The sequence below is a fragment of the Cetorhinus maximus genome, chromosome 1, assembly GCF_964194155.1.
Source record: "Cetorhinus maximus chromosome 1, sCetMax3.hap1.1, whole genome shotgun sequence".
Lineage (NCBI taxonomy): Eukaryota > Metazoa > Chordata > Chondrichthyes > Lamniformes > Cetorhinidae > Cetorhinus > Cetorhinus maximus.
Genome location: NC_135879.1, coordinates 141,447,576 through 141,466,019, shown reverse-complemented (window position 1 = coordinate 141,466,019; position 18,444 = coordinate 141,447,576). Strand labels below are relative to the sequence as shown.

The window sequence follows — 18,444 nt, the reverse complement described above, 5'->3', positions numbered from 1 at the left end:
GGGCTTTTAAAACGCAGGCTTGGCTGCACCTAAACGCTGCTGTTTGATTTATCTCTTTTTCAACCTTGGTAATGTCCTGCACAGAACAAATTCTGTCAGAAGTAATGATCCTTAATATTTGTCAAGATTTATTATAAAATTGCTGCAACCATTAGATGAGAGATCTTAAAATTTTGCATCCACTGCATTACAACCTTCCTGTTGTGAAATTCAAATAGAAAACACACAAGCCAGTTGAGAATGAAATTCTTGTCATTTTCTCAGTGCTGTTGTTAAGTGATTATTCTGCTCTGCAGCAATTGGAATGATAGAAGCTAATTGTTTTGTTGCTTTGTTCTGAGATCATTCATTTTTTCTATTCTGTGCGATTATTTAATCCCATCTTTCCTGAGCAATGTGAAGGATAAAGAACAAGTGATTAACCTTAGTATATACAGCAGGTGCAATGAAATAATTCACTCTGAGTAAAATGAAAAAAGTGATTGATATGTCAACTAACAGTAAAAGATAGATGACAAGCGATGTTAAGGAACTTCACAAATGTGAATCCCATTAAATTGATTGTGTTTGTAAATTGACATCTTGATGCATCCAACCTTTTAGAACAGATCCTACTTAAGATAATTAAAAATACTGTTTACGACAGCAAAAGGTCTGTGCCATTTCCAAGAGAAAACATTTCACACAGTGCTTGCAGCTACCAACTGCGTCTATATGTAGATAATCTGCCAGCTAACGCATTGTAGCTGTTCGACTGCACATGAAAGAAAGTGCTGCCTAACATTTGTAGAAATGTTATCTGCATTAAGTAGGAACAGTCTCAGATACATTTACTCTGCATGTTTTGTAAGAATTTTCAGTAAACTTGAACAGTGAGTATATATTTTTGTAAATTGTTATTATTTTGGATAGATTTCCTCCATTTTCTAGCTGTCTCTGGAATAAAAGATACATTGCGGGGAAAAACATGTCTTTTAAATTCACATAAAATCTTTTTAATAGTGATTTTGGTTTAAGAATAATTTAGTCAGTTTATTGATTTAAAGATTAAAAGATTATTGATTAAAAGATTCTGTGAACTAATAGGTAATTAAATTATTCTGATCAAATATGATAGAGGAGTGTTGCATCTAATAAAGGTTGAAGTTAAATTATGCTCTCTAACCTGCAGTATAATTGTCATTTACTACTATGTGCATTACTCCTTTAGGATTTCAGTAGTATTTCTGCACCAAAATAAAAAAAAAGTTTTCATTTCAGAGAATGCTCTGAAGTATTTGTGGTTGGTTTTATTTCTCAAATGTTACTTCATAATATTTAACACTATTTAACATTAGAATGCTTCTGCAGAGATATATGCACCTATTGGAAAAGTTACAAAATAAAATTCTTATCCTCCTTTATAACTAATTACAAACTGTAACATTGCAGTCGTGGCTCAAGGAATGTATCCTGTGTATATTTATGTTCCCACTCCTTTTTAGAGCTCCTTGCTGTTCTGAATCACAACACTGTCATCCTTTAAGCCAGAGAAGTGGGAAGGCTTAGAACATTGACTTCTCCATGACTGGTGTCAATATAATCTACCTGGGATGTGCTGAATGACGGGACTAGTCCTGGCACATTTTCCTGAGTTAAACTGTCAGTTGAGATCAGGTTTTACATGGATCATCCCTTCAAATTTGATAATCCAGTACTTTATTACAATAGTTATCAGCTGCCAAGAGTAATATATTTATTAAAGTAACTCTTTCTTAAGCTATGTGCCATTCATTTTTCAAGAAATAACCAAAGGACTAAGACAACATCATTGCTCTGCAGGTGCTAATTTTGGGTGTAGAATTTCTGTTGAGACTTTAACAAAATGTTTTCTTGAACAATATAAACCATACTATGCTATAATGCATGTAAGGAAAAATTTTGTACCTCTGCATAGGCTTGTAAAACAAATGCAGGAAAAGGTGTTAATTATAAAATTGAATGATTGAAAAATATAATCAAACGTTTCATTTCCAGTGCAGCACTGTTTTCCAATAAAATTATATAAGCACATTGTAATGAGGCTTTAGGATTATAATGTAAAGCATCAGTGATGCTTTGGACTATCAATGGACTATCAACTAAAATGAATATAGAGTTAGTTTCCTACCTAATTTAGGCCCTTTGCTTTGATCATCTACTTTGTATCTTTTTTCAGTCAAGATGAAGGAGACCAGGAGGGGTTTTCTGAAATTCAAGCCTCACCACCACCATCACCTTTCCTCTCTGCTATCTTGTCTGCTTTTCAACCAGTGGCTTATGAGAATGAGGAGGAAGCCTGGCGTTGCCATGTCAACCAAATGCTGTCAGACACAGATGGATCCTGTGCAGTGCATACATTTCATGTGTTCTCTAGACTGTTTCAGGTCAGTCATCTATTGATAAGAATTTTTTGAGGAGATGACAGGTACGGTGAATTCAGGAAGTGGATGTGGGGAGCGCACAGTATCACAGCATCACCGACGCACAGTAGCGGCAGTGTGTACCATCGACAAGATGCACTGCAGGAATTCACCAAGGCTCCTTAGACAGCACCCATGACCGTTCCTTCACTGTCACTGGGTCAAAGTCCTGGAACTCCCTTCCTAACAGCACTGTGGGTGCACCTACACCTCATGGACTGCAGCGGTTCAAGAAGGCAGCTCACCACCACCATAATGGCGGAATTGTGGGGTCAGAAACTCAGCTTGGGGTCAAATAGGATGTTGAGGTTGCAAACAAATTGGCTCAGCCTTAGACAGTGGCCAAAAAGTGGGAAGAAATTGGTGTAAAGGGTACAAATTTTGTAGCAGAGGCCAAAGATAATGGGCCATAACTTCAAGGTCGGATTGCCACTCCGCTCCTATTTACTTACACTAAAATTCAGCTGCACCTTTCTCACCCGACCTTCCGACTTGGGCTGGGTGAGAAAAATGCAGTGCATTCCCGAGGCCTATAGTCGAGTGCAGGAGGGTCCAGAGAAAGGAAGGCATACCGCGTTTTTTTACAGCACTAGCTGCCATAAAGCAGGTAGGTTTAAAGGTCCAGCTGCTTTGAGAAGCCAGGGAGAAGGTAAGTGGGTAGATTTGGAGAGTGGTTGTGTGGTCAGTGAGGGTTGGGTTAAGTGGTCATGAGGGTGGGGGGGGTTGGGGGGGGCAGTAGTCGAGTTTGGGGGTGTTTTGGTGCGGGGGTTGGAGGATCTGGAGGGTTGTGGGGGGGGGGTTGTTGGACGGTAGTCGGGGAATCCCGTGGCGGGGGTGAAGGGGGTGGGGTGGGGGGGTCAGGTGTGTGGGGACATTGTTGAGGGGAGTGGAGGGGGTTGGTCGAAGGGGGGGTAGTTGAGAGGAGTGGAGGGGGATGGCCGAGAGGGGTCATCGAGGGGGGTAGCCAAGGGGAGTGGAGGGGGGCAGTCGAGGAGATTGGAAGAGGTAGTCGAGGGGAGTGGAGGCGGCACAGTCGAGGGGTGTGGAGCGGGGGCAGTCGAGGGGCGTCCATGGAGGGTCCGGAGGGTAGTCAAAGGAGGAAAGTCGGGAGGGCAGTTGAAGTGGAGGCGGGGGGTGGTGGTCGGTGCGGGACAGTCAGGGTGTCCCATGGGGGGCTGGGAGGGTCGTCAAAGGGGGGATTGGGAGTCAGTGTGGGATGGTCAGGGTGCCCCGTGGGGGACCGGGAGGGCGATCGAACGGGGGTGGCTGTGCGGGATGGTCGGGTGTCCCGTGGGGGGTCGGGAGGGTAGCCATGGGCGGGGGTTGGCCTCGAGATCCAGTGGGAGTTTGGGAGGGTCTGTCCTATAGTTACCCAAGAGTTAAAGTTGGTTTAATTCTTCTAACCTTTCCTGAGTAACTATTACCCTAAGACAGTCAGAACGCAATCAGAAGATTGCAATTTAAATCGAAGTATTGAATGGTTCCCAGTGTAGGGTAATTGCCCAACGAAGTTTTAACTTTCCGGGCAATTGTCCTGCAATCCCTATGTGTGGACACCTGAGGCCGGGGTGGGGGGGGGCATCTTTGGAGCTCCCTCCAGGGGTCGTAAGTTGTGGACCAAAGATTTTGGTCATATGTGCATAAGAAAAAGGAGCAGGAGAAGACAATACAGCCTGTCAAGCCTGCTCTGCCATTCAATGTGATCATGGCTGATTTTAGGCTTCAGCTCCATTTGGCCATCCACTCCTCGTATCCTTTGATTTCCTTAAATATATTCAGTGATGGCACATTCGCAACCTTCTGGGGTGAAGAATTCCAAGAATCACATTTCTTCGAGTGAAGAAATTTCTCTTCACTTCAGTCCTAAATTATTGGCCCCTTATTCCTGAAACTGTGCCCCTTGTTCTAGATTCCCCACCCTGGGGAAACAGGGCCTTGATATCTACCCTGCAGCGCTCCTTCTTAATCTTGAATGTTTCAATGAGATTACCTCTCATTCTTCTAAACTCCAAAGAAGATGGCCCCAATTTACTCAGCCTATTAGCATAGGACAACCCTGTCACCCCAAGGACCAAATTAGTGAACCTTCATTGTACTGCCTCCAATGCAAGTATATCCTTCCTTAAGTGGAGACCAAAACTGCGCGCACACTTCCAGATGTGGTCTCACCGCATCCTATTGTAGTTGTAACAAGACTTATTTATTCTTGTATTCTAATCCTCTTGCAAAAAAGGTCAACATACTATTTACTTTCCTAATTGCTTTCTGTATCTACGTGCCAACTTTTCGTGTTCCTTATATGCCCAAGTCAACATTTACAAGTTTCACAAATTTAGGCTATTTACCCAATCAACCTTAACCAGCTCTCCCCTCACACCTATGTAATTGGTTTTGATTAAGTTTAAGATTCTTGCTTATGATTGTTTCAAACTTAGTGTGGAATTCAAAAAAATGCATTATGATCACTGTTTCCCAGTGGATCTTTTATTGTGAGATTACTAATTAACTCTGCCTCATTACATAATACTAGATATGAAATAGCTTTAACCCTAGTTGGTTCTACGACATATTGCTCCAGTATACTGTCACAAAAGCATTCTACAAATTCATCTTCCAGACCACTTTTGCCAATTTGATTAGCCCAGTCTATATGATGATAAAAGTCCTCCATGACTATTATATTGCCTTTGTTACAAGCTCCAATAATTTATTGTTGAATGCTCTGTTAGGGGACCTATAAACTACTCCCACCAGTGCCTTCTGACCCTAATATCCACACACACTGATTCTATGTTGATTTTCTGAGTCAAGACCCTTCCTCACTAATGTCCTTAAGACATCTTTTATTATCAGGGCTACCTTTCCTCCATTTCCATTATTCCTGTCTTTTCAAAATGTTGTCTATCCAAGAATATTTATTTGCCAACCTTGGTCACCTCGTAACCATGTCTCTATAAAGGCTATTAAATTTGTGCCATTAGTTCATTGCTGATGCTTTGCATTTTCAGATAAAGCAACTTGAATTTTTGTTTTTTTTACTAATATTCTCTGCATGGACCTTACTCTCTGATGCACTATTACCTTTGAACATTCTATCCCTTCCTTTCCCATTCAGCTTGTCTTTACCTACATCGATATCCTCACTGCATGTCGTCATCCTCCTGCAATTGAGCGACTATTAGGGTCTCCACTGCATCTCCATGATAGGAGCATTTTTACAGAGGGTATGTGTGCTGCCATAAGCAAGGCTGGAGTCAAATGTTCATAGATGCAATGTAGAGGATCTTATGGTGTCTCCTCACTGCATGTTGTCATCATCCTCCACAAACCTAGCAGCTATGAGGGCCTCCTGAGTGGGCCTGTGTGAGAGTTTCATCACCATCATTGTCGCCTTCGAGCACCTTCTCGCCCTCATCACCGTCGACATCCTCCTCATTGGAGGAGACCTCCAGCTCCTGCATCTCGTCAGCCAGCTCCTCTCCCTGTTGCAGCACCAGGTTGTAGAGGGTGCAGTAGGCGATGACACCCTCTGTGGACTACATCGTAGGACTCCACCAGGCACCAGGACCTCATTTTCAGCATCCTGATGGTTTGCTCCACCACATTGCGATTTGCAGCATGAGCCTCGTTGTACCTTTGACACGCTGCAGTCTGAGGAAGTTGCACAGGTGTCATCAGCCATGTACTCTGTGGGTAACCCTTGTCCCTGAGGAGCCATCCCTGCAGCTACTGTGGATCCTGGAGGACGTAAGGGATCTGTGACTGACTGAGAATGTAGGAGTCGTGCACAATCCCTGGGAAACCGTGCGCAGACCTGTAAAATGCGTTTGTGGTGGTCGCACACCAGCTGCACATTCAGCGAATGGAATCCTTTGCAGTTGACATAGTTGACCACGTGTTGAGTCAAATATCTGAGCACCACGTGAGTGCAGTCGATGGCACCCTGCACCTGTGAGAAACCTGAGATCTGGGCAAATCCAATTGCCCTTGCATCCTGGCTTTCCTGGTCACAAGCAAATTGTGCAAAGCTGTATGCCCTTGCGAAGATGGCATCCGTGACCTCATGGATGCATTTGTGGGTGGGGGCTTGTGATATCCCACAGAGGTCACCTGTGGAGCCCTGAAAGAAGCCACTGACGTAGAAACTGAGTGCTGCTGTCACTTCCATGGCTACTGGGTGCCCTACATGTCCACGTGGCGCCAAACCCTGCAGTAGCTGGCAGATGTGACTGACCAGTTTCCTAGACATGCGCAATCTTCAGCGACACTGGTTCTCGGTCATCTGCAGGAATGAAAGGCGGCGTCTATAGACCCTGGGTCTAGCTAGGCACTGACCAGCAATGACTCGCTGTGGCTCTTCAGCAGTGTGTGCAGGAGCCCCAGTCGCCCCTTCTTACAGAGGTGCTGCTCCTCCCTCTGCACAGTCGGACACCTCAGTCACTCTCTTCTTCATCATCTTCCCTCTCTACACCATGAGGCATACAGCTAATTCACCAGACTCCATGATCCTGTCATATTCCTGCAGGATAAAAGAGAGAGATGCATGGGCTGGCATGGGCGTACTAAGAACCTCTCTTGGTTAAGTTTGAAGGCCCCTTAACAAATCCCGGAAATTCCTGGCCACCACTTGGATGGCCAGAGATTAGTGCGCTGCATGGCTGCCCGAAACCCCACCTTCCTCTGCCCCACTCCACCTGACCGATTGGTGCCAACTCTGCCCATTGGACTGCATGCTGTGTTCTCAGCTCAGGTGCAGGCATTCTCCTAAACTGCACTGCAAGGCTGCACTGTTAGCTTGAACCATGGGGGAGACTCGTCCAAACTGGGGCTGTGAGCACCTCCACCAGTGACTGCTCCATAGCCAGCTTTAGCAAGGAGATTGTGCAATGTGCCCAGTCGTCCAACTGTTCTGCAATCCAGTAAAACACTCATTAGTTTGCAGTGCATGAGTTGGTGAGGAGCTCTGGAGCACTTGGTGGCACTTTGATGCCTTTGCATTGCTTGAGTGGGCAGATAAGCTAGAGGCATACTCCAGTCATATCAGTGTGGCTGCACCTGAACTGTCTCAGTTGTAGAAGAATGGTAACTTTATACAAGGTGTCGCTAATGCATGGCCGCTTCCCTCACCCACCCCCTCCTCCACTGCGCAAGTGCTTGTGTGCTGCCCTCAACCACAGGGCAGCATTCACTACCCCACCCCATCCCCCACCAAGTCACCTCAACTGCAGGACAGCCTTCGCCACCGCCCCCCCAACACCCCTGAACCTTGGAGTCCAACAGGTGTCCCTCACGAGCACTCCACAACATTACTGTGCACTCACCTCCAAGTTCCCCTCAAAGTGCAGCCTGCCAAGTGAACGCCTTTTATATGCTGTTGTGAAATATGTCGGCATGCAATCATGCCGATGTGGGCAGACAATCCAGCGGAGGGGGATGAGTCCAGTGGGCTGGCCTTATGTTATGCTGATGTAATACCATGAGGTTCCCGACGTCCAATGGCAGGAAGCGTAGCCCGCCATCGATGGGCTGAGTGGACGATTGCAAACTGGTTTCACGACATTGTGAAACCGATTTTTGGCCTTGCCATATTGTCTGCTCACACCACCAAACACGCCCGACGCCAGCAGGCACAGACGATTCCGCCTATAGGGTGAGAAGAGAAGCCATTGCTAGAAATGCTTTGGAAATGATCAGTTAGATAAGAGTGGAACCAAGTGAGGGCGGTCCCTTTAAATTGGATAATGAAAAGATGGTCATCAGAGAAGGATAGTGTGGTTGACTGTGTCAGATACTACAGAGAGTTTGGGCAGGACAAGAACATGGGGAAAGGAGAATGCAGCAGATGCAACTGATTGGATGGGCCCAATCATGCTGACAAAGAAGTATGAGAAGCTCATGAACATGTTGATATTGAAGGTGGAGGCAAGAGTTTTATGGAACGAGTAGGTAGTGCAGAGAGAAGCACCTTTGCTCTCTAGGATTGCCCTGGAATAGTGAGTGACAGAGCAAAGTGAGATCCAAAAGTGCTTTGCATGATCCAACCAGATCTAATAATAAATGCATAAACTAATTGTGTGCCACCTGATTTACACTACAAGTTTAACATTGCTTTGAAGCCAAAACAGATTTGCACCAATCTGTATAAACCTTTTGCTGATGTGAAATTTTTTTCAGTCAAAGTATGAGATAGGGACAGAGTGAAAAATGATGTTCATAACCAATTGCTTGTTTCTGCAGAACATTCAGAAAAAATTCTGTGCCATAACTCATGATTCAGTCAGTCATTTGGGGGACAGTCTGCAGAGGATTGGGTCGAAGTTCAAGAGCTCGTTGGAAATAATGATGATGTGTTCAGATTGCCCTACTGTCTTTGTGGATGCTGAAACTGTAAGTTTTAGACTTTTACTACAATAAAATTAGTAACAATTGTATATAAGTGATGTAAACAAATCTTATATATAAAATGCTAAAGCAGTATTCTAGAAAATGTATGTTGCATTTCTTGAAAGTAATACTTTAAAAATTGATTGCCAAACATTTTTTTGAGCCTTCCTCCAGTTTCTTCCAATTTTAAAGTCAAGTATAAACTTACTGTTCATAAGTTACTTCCTTTATTTTTAACTCTTCAACAGTTATCCATGTAATTGGAACCATCAAATTGACCCTTGATGACATGGAAGTACTACCTATTTCCTGCATTAAGTCAAGTGCTCACTACAAATAAAGTTTCATTGCAAGAGTTTCATTGAGCTAGAATCTGTTTATAGTAGAAGACGTGGTGTTCTAATTTTGATGCTGGCAATCTGCAAAATTAAGTTGTCATAGAATCATTTGAAGCACAGAAGGGAGGCCATGCAGCCCATCAAGCGCATGCCAACTCTCCTCAGAGCAATCCAGTCAGTCCCACTCCCCCGCCCAATCCCCATGGCCCTGCCAGTTTATTTTCAAGTTACCATTCAGTTTCCTTTTGAAATCATTGCATGTTTCTACTTCCACCACCCTCGTGGGCAGTGAATTCCAGGTCTTTACGACCCACTGCATAAAAGATTTACTCCTCACATTCCCCCTGCATCTCTTGCCCAAAACCTTAAATTTATGTCATCCTAGCCCTTGTACTGTCAGCTATGGGAACAAATCTTATCCAAACCATAATCTTGTAGACCTCAATCAAAACTCCCCTCAATCTGCTTTGCTGTGAGGAGAACAACCCCAACTTCTCCAACCTAACCTTGTAACTAAAATCCCCCATCCCTGGAACCATTCTGGTAAATCTCTTTTGTACCCTCTCAAGGACCCTCACATTCTTCCTAAAGTGTCAGGACCAGAACTGGACACAATAATCTAGTTGGGGCCTAGCCAGAGCATTATAAAGATTCAGCATAATCTCCCGGATTTTGTACTCAGCGCCTCTATTTATAAAACCCAAAATCCCATGTGCTTAGCTCACCACTCTCTCAATGACCTTCAAAGATCTATGCACATGCACCCCCAGGTCCCTCTGTTCATGCAAACTCTTTCACCAGGATTTTCCCGTCAGCGACTTGGGGGCGGGGCTCGCTCACCGAGGGGAAAATGACGCTGGATGACATCGGGAGGAACCCCCGACATCATCCCAGTCCCTTTAAACTTTTAGGAAGGCGGGCGGACAGCGAAATCAGCTGCCGCCCGCCGACCTGTCATTGGTCAATTAAGGCCATTGACAGGCTAATTAAGATTGTTAAAGACCTGCCCGTCCAAACTTAAGGCTGGCAGACAGGCCAGGAGCCCCAGCGGGATGAGGTTTCATCTCCGTTTTTAAAAAGTTTAATAAAGTTTATGTCGTTTTTATTAACATGTCCCATCTCATGTGACATTGTCACATGAGGGGGGCATATTAATAATATTTTTATTTTTCTATTTTTTAAGTTTTTTACACTGTCACTAATCTCCCTGAGACAGCACTTTATCTCAGGGAGCAGTGCGCTCTTTCACGCGCATGCACGAAAGAGCGCACTTTGACAGCTGGGGATTCCCCCCCCCACCCCCCCCACTGCACAGGAAGAGCATAGCGCTTCCTGATGGGCAGGCCACTGGGCCCCGTTTCAGTGGCGGGGGTCGGCTGTCCACCCGCCGCCAAGCCAGTGGGGCCCGCATGCCCACCAAGGGCAAAATTCTGCCCTCTTTAAAACTCTACCACTAAGTCTATATTTTCTCTCTATATCTCTTCTGCCAAAATGCACCATCTCTCACTTCCCTGTATTGAATTCCACCTGCTACTTCCCTGCCCATTCTGCTAGCCTATGCATGTCATGTTGCATGCAATTCGTATCATGCTCACTGTTTACCACTCTTCCAACTATGGTGTAACTGACAAATTTTGAAATTCTACACTGTATTCCAAGATCCAAGTCATTCATATATAGAGTATAACATTTTCACATGTAACATTTATTATCTTTCTTAAGTTCCTATTGACATGCAAGTGAGATAAGCATTTCCATAAGGAGGACGATGACATTGACTCAGATCAAGATGAAATGGTTTAAAGGAGCAAAGTGGAAACCTGACCAAGTTTCTGAAAGACAGAGAAACAGAAGAATATTCTGGAGGAGGTGGAACAGTCCATATTTTTAAGTTCCCAGTTTCTTGGTTTTGTTATTTTAATTATTTTAACCTCTTTCTTCCCCACCCCCCCCACAATAGATGTGAGAGGGTTATATCCATGCAGCAATCCTCATATGAGAGGGCACACAAACAGTTTCTATCCAGTCCACCACCAGTGTTATTGAACTGGCCATGTAGAGTAGCCTAGGATAACTTATACCCTAGTTTTCCTCTCTTCACAATTTTTGATGTTAACCAAGAAACCAGAATTGCAAACACAGTGTGTTAGCCCACTGAACAAGTCTGTTCACCGTCTCTTGACAATTTATTCTGGCATAAATGCACATTCTAATTTTAAATTTATTAAAGTATAGCAGGAATATATAATGTACATGATTTTTCTGTTAATTTTCTTGCAGCTTGTCTCGTGTGGATTGTTAGAAACGTTAAAGTTTAGCGTATTAGAGCTACAAGAACACTTGGATACCTACAATGCCAAAAGGGAGGGAGCTGAGCAGGTGAGCCATAGAAACCATCCTCCTCTTATATTTGCACTTTGTTTTGATTTATGTATGGCAATCTTTACAGAGTCATACTTGCACATATTGATGAAACTTTGAATTGTGTGGAACATTGAAAGTAAAGAAAAGCTTAATGCTGCTGTTTCCTCACACTTCTGTTTCCCCTATTAACCTAATACTTGGGATCACATGTTCCAGAGCACCCCAGTAAAACTGGTGAATGCAACACATTTATCATAACATTGTGAAGAAGTGCTCCACTTCTTTTTAGAATGGTAAATGTTGGCAATGTTAAGTTAAAGGCAAACTTAGAATTTGCTAAAATCTGTAAAATAGAATACTTGATTTTTATTTATATAACTTACTCTGCCTTTACTTCATAAAGAAAAACTATTTGCTGTTTCCATATTCCCACTGTCCCAATCCAAAATCATTTATTGAAGAGAGTGCCAATTGTCATCTAGCCTAATCAAAAAGTAAGAAGCTACAAACAAACATTCCACTTTAAATTGTTTTTCAGGACCACAAGGAGTTGTATGCTAATATGTTCACTTTGCGAGATTTGTCAAAAATTCTCCTTGATATGTAAACCATGTTTTAAAATGATTAATGTCCATAGCTGAGTTATTGATATTTATGTAGTTGCAAATAAGAAAAATGATCCTTAATTAGAACTGTAGACAGTTACTGCCTGTTGTAAAATATGTAACAGGTTTAGATAGCACTTTAGCACAGTGTTTGTATTGGCTTATTATTTTGCTACAGGGATGGAAACAAAATTTTTACAGGACTTATTATTTGAGAGTGCACACCTGTGAAGAAGAAACCATTTACAATGTTAACTGGCTTTGAAAACAAGAGGGACATGGGGTGGTCAGGAGTTTCGAGGGAATGGAGGAATCACTGGAGTAGGCGCTAGATCATGGGATGAGCTTGGTAGAGTGTGAAAGGAGGGGAGATGAGGGGAAGGTTAAAAAATAATGTGGTCGTAGAGTGTGAAGAGCTGGAAGAGCTTAGCTCCAGAGGCAAGATAAAGAGAGAAGCAGCAAAATGGATATACTAAATCTTGTTAAATCTCAGATACTGCACTTATAAAAGATGCAGATTGAAAAAGGAGGTAACAGTTAAGGAGTGAGTTCATGAATGAGGGCAGGAGAGTTTACATGGAAGGAGGAGTTATTTCGACAGGGCATAAGAACTAGGAGCAGGAGTAGGCAATTCAGCCCCTCGAGCCTGCCCCGCCATTCATTACAATCATGGCTGAACGAGAGTCATTGCTTGGCACAGAGACTGAGAGAAGAGCATATTTTCAGAGAGAAGCTTGATGTGGTTGTAGATCATGAGGATTTTGAAGGGGAGACAGGAGATGTTTGAAGAATGAGGCGTCAGAAGAGTTACGGGGAGATCAAGATAAAATAGTTCCTTTTAATGGTAAACCACTGAATGATGAAAGTAGTTTGAATGTTGACATTTTTTAGCAAATTCACTAACATATTGCATTGTAAACGTTTCACTGAGACAAAGGGCGGAGTCATCCAGATTTGTACTGAGTGTGATAGCGGGCGGGAAAAAGGACATTACCCGTTCGCCGCAATGGCAGGTTTTCATGCCGTATCATCCCAATTGTGCCTCATTAATCATGCATTCCCGGGAAACGCGCCATTTTGCTGGCGGGTGACCTCCAATTCGCCAGCCACACTGTCACCTTGCCGCTTTATCACACTGGGCGCCATATTTCAAGCGCAGCCGCACGTGCACCTCTCAGTGCTTCCAGCCCAGGACTGCTGCACAAAAGACATGGCCCCAAAAGGCAAGAAGACTGCAGCCCCACGATTCAGTAATGCATCCCTCAGATGCCTTCTGGACACCGTTGGAGCCCGCCATGATGTCCCCTACACCTGCTCTGGCTGCAGGAGGCCCATCAGTGTCACCACTCTGACTTGGGAGGCAGTGGCAGAGGTGGTCAGCAACACTGCACAGAAGAGGTTCGCCATCCAGTGTAGAAAGAGGACGAATTATTTAATCTGCGCCGCCAGGGTCAGGCAACCATCTCATCACTCTAAACTCACACTCACAAGCCCATCACACATTCACTGGCATCTCACTCACTGCCAGCTCAAGAGACATCATCACTCTCTCACAGACACCCTCACATCACATATTCCAGTAAAGGCAAAGGGTGGGTCCAACAAATCCAGGGAATCCTGGAAGTCGAGGGATATACAGGATTGGATGAAGAGAAAAAGGGAGGCTTATGGCAGGTACCGAGGGCTCAAAACAGCAGAAGCCCTAGAGGAGTATAGAATATATAGGGGGTGTACTTGAAAAGGAAATTAGGAGAGCAAAAAGAGGGCATGAAAAGCATTGGCAGGTAAAATAAAGGAAAATCCAAAGTTATTTTACAAGTACATTAAGAGTAAGAGGATAACTGGGGAAAGAGTAGGGCCCTTTAAGGACCATGGTGGTAATTTGTGTGTGGAGCCAGAAGACGTAGGTAGGGTTCTAAGTTAATATACTTTGTGTCGGTGTTCACAAGTGAGAGGGATGTAGTAGGTATGGAAATCAGGCAGAAGGACAGTGATATAATTAAAGAAATTAGCATAGAAAGGGAGGAGGTTCAATGTGGTCTGGCAGGCTTAAAAGTAGATAAATCTCCAGGCCTGGATGAAATGTATCCCAGGCTGTTGAGTGAGGCAAGGGAGGAGATAGCAGGGGCGCTGGTAATAATTTTCAATACCTCTCTGGCCACAGGAGAGGTGCCAGAGGACTGGAGGACAGCCAATGCGGTACCATTATTCAGGAAGGGAGGAAGGGATAAATCAGGGAACTACAGGCCAGTCAGCCTAACCTCAGTGGCGGGGAAACTATTGGAAGCAATTCTGAGGGACAGAATTAATCCACACTTGGAGAGGCAGGGATTAGACAAGCTCAGTCAGCATGGTTTTGTTAAGGGGAGGTCATGTCTGACCAATTTGACTGAATTTTTTGAAGAGGTGACCAGGTGTGTAGATGAGGGCAATGCATTTGACGGGTCTACTTGGACTTCAGCAAGGCTTTTGATAAGGCCCCGCATGGGATCCAAGGCAATTTGGAAAATTGGATCCAGAATTGGCTGAGTGGTAGGAAGCAGAGGGTGATGGTCGAGGGGTGTTTTTGTGACTGGATGCCTGTGTCCAGTGGGGTCCCACAGGGATCGGTGTTGGCTCCCTTGCTGTTTGTAGTATATATAAATAGTTTAGACTTGAATATAGGAGGGCTGATCAGTAAGTTCGCGGATGACATGAAAATTGGTGAGGTGGTAAATAGTGAGGAGGATAGCCTTAGATTACAGGAAGATATAGACGGGTTGGTCAGATGGGCTGATCAATGGCAAATGTAATTTAATCCGGATAAGTGTGAGGTGATGCACTTGGGCAGGACAAACAAGGCAAGAGAATACACAATGAATGGTAGGATCCTGGGAAGCACCGAGGATCAGAGGGACCTTGGTGTACATGCCCACCAGTCCCTTAAGGTAGCGGAACAGGTAGATAAGGTGGTTAAGAAGGCATATGGGATACTTGCCTTTATTAGCCGAGGCATAGAATATAAGAGCAGGGAGGTTATGCTGGAACTGTGTAAAACGCTGGTTAGGCCACAGCTAGAGTATTGCATGCAGTTCTGGAATCTGCATTATAGGAAGGATGTGATTGCACTGGGGAGAGTGCAGAGGAGATTTACCAGGATGTTACCTGGGCTGAAGAGTTTTAATTATGAGGAGAGATTGGAAAGACTGGGGTTATTTTCCCTGGAGCAGAGGAAATTGAGAGGGGACATGATTGAGGTGTATAAAATTATGAGGGGCATAGATAGGGTAGATAGGAAGGAACTTATCCCCTTGGTGGGGGCATCATTAACCAGGGGGCATAGATTTAAGGTAAGGGGCAGGAGGTTTAGAGGGGATGTGAGCAAGAATTTTTTCACCCAGAGGGTGGTGGGAATCTGTAGCTCACTTCCTGAAAGGGTGGTAGAGGCAGAAACCCTCATAACATTTAAAAAGTATTTGGATGTGCACTTGCAATGCCATGGCATACAAGGCTATGGGCCTAGTGCTGGAAAATCGGATTAGAATAGTTAGGTACTTGTTTGACTGGCGCAGACTCGATGCGCCGAGGGGCCTTTTTCTGTTCTGTAGACCTCTCTGACTCTCCATCTGGCTTCATCTCCACTGGGCCCTCACCCTCTTGAGGCCACTTGCACAGATCAAAATGTATCCCCACACACCCCCTGGGATACCCACCTTCCCCAGTAATGCCTAGCCCGACAGCCTCTTCCCTTGCCTGAGGCCACTTCTCCCCCTTCCCCAAGCAAGCCATAGCCCTGCAGCCGTTGAAAAGCCTTACGGCTGGTCTCATAAGTAGACCTGCTAAAAGTGATGTGGTACTGTCTGCAAATCCTAGCACTGATGACCGCGAGTGCTGCCCGAAGCAAGGTAAGTAAACAAGCCTCAAGCCCCAAGTGAAGTGCAGTTCTCCAGGTGCACGTCACTTATGTACAGCTGTGAAACACGTTGGCATGCAATCATGACAACGTGCCTGGGTGATTCCGGCAAGCAGGGCTTTTAAAGATATGCAGATGTATTAAAATTAAGTTCCCAACATCCGGCAGCAGGAAAGATGGCCCACCATAGACTGGCAGAGCAGATGATTGCAAACTGGTTTCACGGCATAATGAAACGGATTTTTGGCCTTCCCATCATATTATTCATTCATGCCACCAAACACGCCCAACGCCAATGGGCACAGAAAATTCCGCCCAATTGTAGACTGGAGTACAATTGTGAGACTATCCCTTTACACTCTCTTCAGCTGACAAATTGTAAGAAATATCTTGTACAGTACATACTGGTAGCTTGGTAGAAATTGCAATAGGTAAATGTTAAATATCCATCAGGCTTGGAATTTCTTTTTGCTAAAACTGAGTAATTTTTATTATGACCAATAATAATGAAAACATAAAGTGCTGGAAATATGCAGCAGGTCTGGCAGCATCTGTGGAGACAAACAGGGTTAACGTTTTGAATCGAATATGACTTCTTCAGAAATGGAGGGTAGAAATGTGATGGGTTATATACTATCAAAAAGGAGGAGCAGGGAGGAAGAACAAAAGGAAACCTCTGGGATAGGGCAGAGGGCGGGAGAGATTGTATTTAAAAAATTTGTATTTTGACCTGTTGGGGTGGAAAATAATATATTTGGAACAAAGTAACTTGTCTATTCAAAATAACTTCAGTCTATTAGGAAAAATAGTGTGATGATTCCTTGTGAGCTATGTTTCTTATCATTTTGTAACACTGGTTCAGTTGATAGATTATTAAATGTAAAGGGTATTTGGCCTTTACCTTTTTGAAACCCAATTACGCCAACCTATTTTAAAAATTGACAAAAATTTGCGGCCATGAGAAAACGCACAAGTTGGAATGAAGCATTAATGTATATGAGGGGGAGATGGCGGTGTAGTGGTAATTTTCTTGACCAGTAATCCAGAGACCCAGGTTAACACTCTGGGCTCACTGGTTCAAACCCCACCATGGCAGCTGGTGGAATTTAAATTCATTTAACAATTCTGGAATATAAAGCTGTTCTCAGTAATGGTGACTATGACAACTATCATCGATTGTTGTAAAAACTCATCTGGTTCACTAGTGTCCTTTAGGGAAGGAAATCTGCCATCTTTACATGGTCTAGCCTACATATGACTCCATACCCACAGCAATGTGGATGATTCTTAACTGCTCTCAGAAATGGCAAGCCACTCAGTTCAAGGGCAATTAGTGATAGGCAACAAATGCTGGCCTTGCCAACAAAACCCACATCCGTTAGAAAAGAATTTAAAGAATACGCAGGGTCAGGAATAAAAAGTAAAATAGATTTGTGTTTTTGCAGAGTCTTACGGGTTCCATTTTAATCATTCAATATAGAAAGTATAATTCTGTGTCTTGGCTAGGAGCTATCCAACTAAGCTACTGTGATATTTAAAATGGTACGCAATATTCCAAAAGCAAATTTACTGGTAAATTAGAGAATTTTTTTTGTTTTCATTTAAGGAATGTGGGTGTCACTGACTAGGCCAGCATTTATTGCCCATCCCTTTTTGCCCTTAAAAGGTGGTGGTGAGCTGCCGCCTTGAACCACTGCAGTCCATGTGGTGTAGGTACATCCACAGTGCTGTTAGGGAGGGAGTTCCAGGATATTTGACCCAGTGACAGCGAAGGAACAGTGATATATTTCCAAGTCAGGATGGCGAGTGGCTTGGAGGGGAACTTCCAGGTGGTGGTGTTCCCATGAATCTGCTGCTCTTATCCTTCTAGATGGTGGTGGTGTGGATTTGGAAGGAGCTGTTTAAGGAGGCTTGGTCAGTTCCTGCAGTGCATCTTGTAGACGGTACACACTGCTGCGACTGTGCTTTGGTGGTGGAGGGAGTGATTGTTTGTGGATGGGGTTGCCAATCAAGGGGACTACTTTGTCCTGGATGGTGTCAAGCTTCTTGAATGTTGTTGGAGTTGCACTCATCCAGGCAAGTGGGGAGTATTCCATCACAGTCCTGACTTGTGCCTTGTAGATGGTGGACAGGCTTTGTGGAGTCAGGAGGTGAGTTACTTGCTGAAGGATTCCTAGCCAATGACCTGCTCTCTTAGCCACAGTATTTATGTGGCTAGTTCAGTTCAGTTTCTGGTCAATGGTAACCCCCCAGGATGTTGTTAGTGAGGGATTCAGCAATGGTAATGCCATTGAATGTCAAGGGTGTCACCGAGTCTCTGACTGAACATTGCTGTGATTTTTTTTTTAAACATACTGTTATGCAAATTTTGGTTACTGTTAACTCATAAGTATAGCATTTTGTTGCCTGAATTCATATGT

General features: G+C 44.1%; 1 protein-coding gene across 12 annotated transcripts in view; it reads left to right on the top strand.

Annotated features, from left to right (window-relative positions):
* Positions 1 to 18,444, top strand: part of fryl (furry homolog, like) — a 594,162-nt gene that overhangs the window by 515,321 nt on the left and 60,397 nt on the right. For all 12 annotated transcript variants that reach the window (XM_078547597.1, XM_078547607.1, XM_078547572.1 and 9 more), the window contains 3 exons: positions 2,198 to 2,405; positions 8,679 to 8,828; positions 11,444 to 11,542. In XM_078547597.1, coding sequence (XP_078403723.1) covers positions 2,198 to 2,405; positions 8,679 to 8,828; positions 11,444 to 11,542 — 457 coding nt within the window. The remainder of the gene's footprint in view (positions 1 to 2,197; positions 2,406 to 8,678; positions 8,829 to 11,443; positions 11,543 to 18,444) is intronic.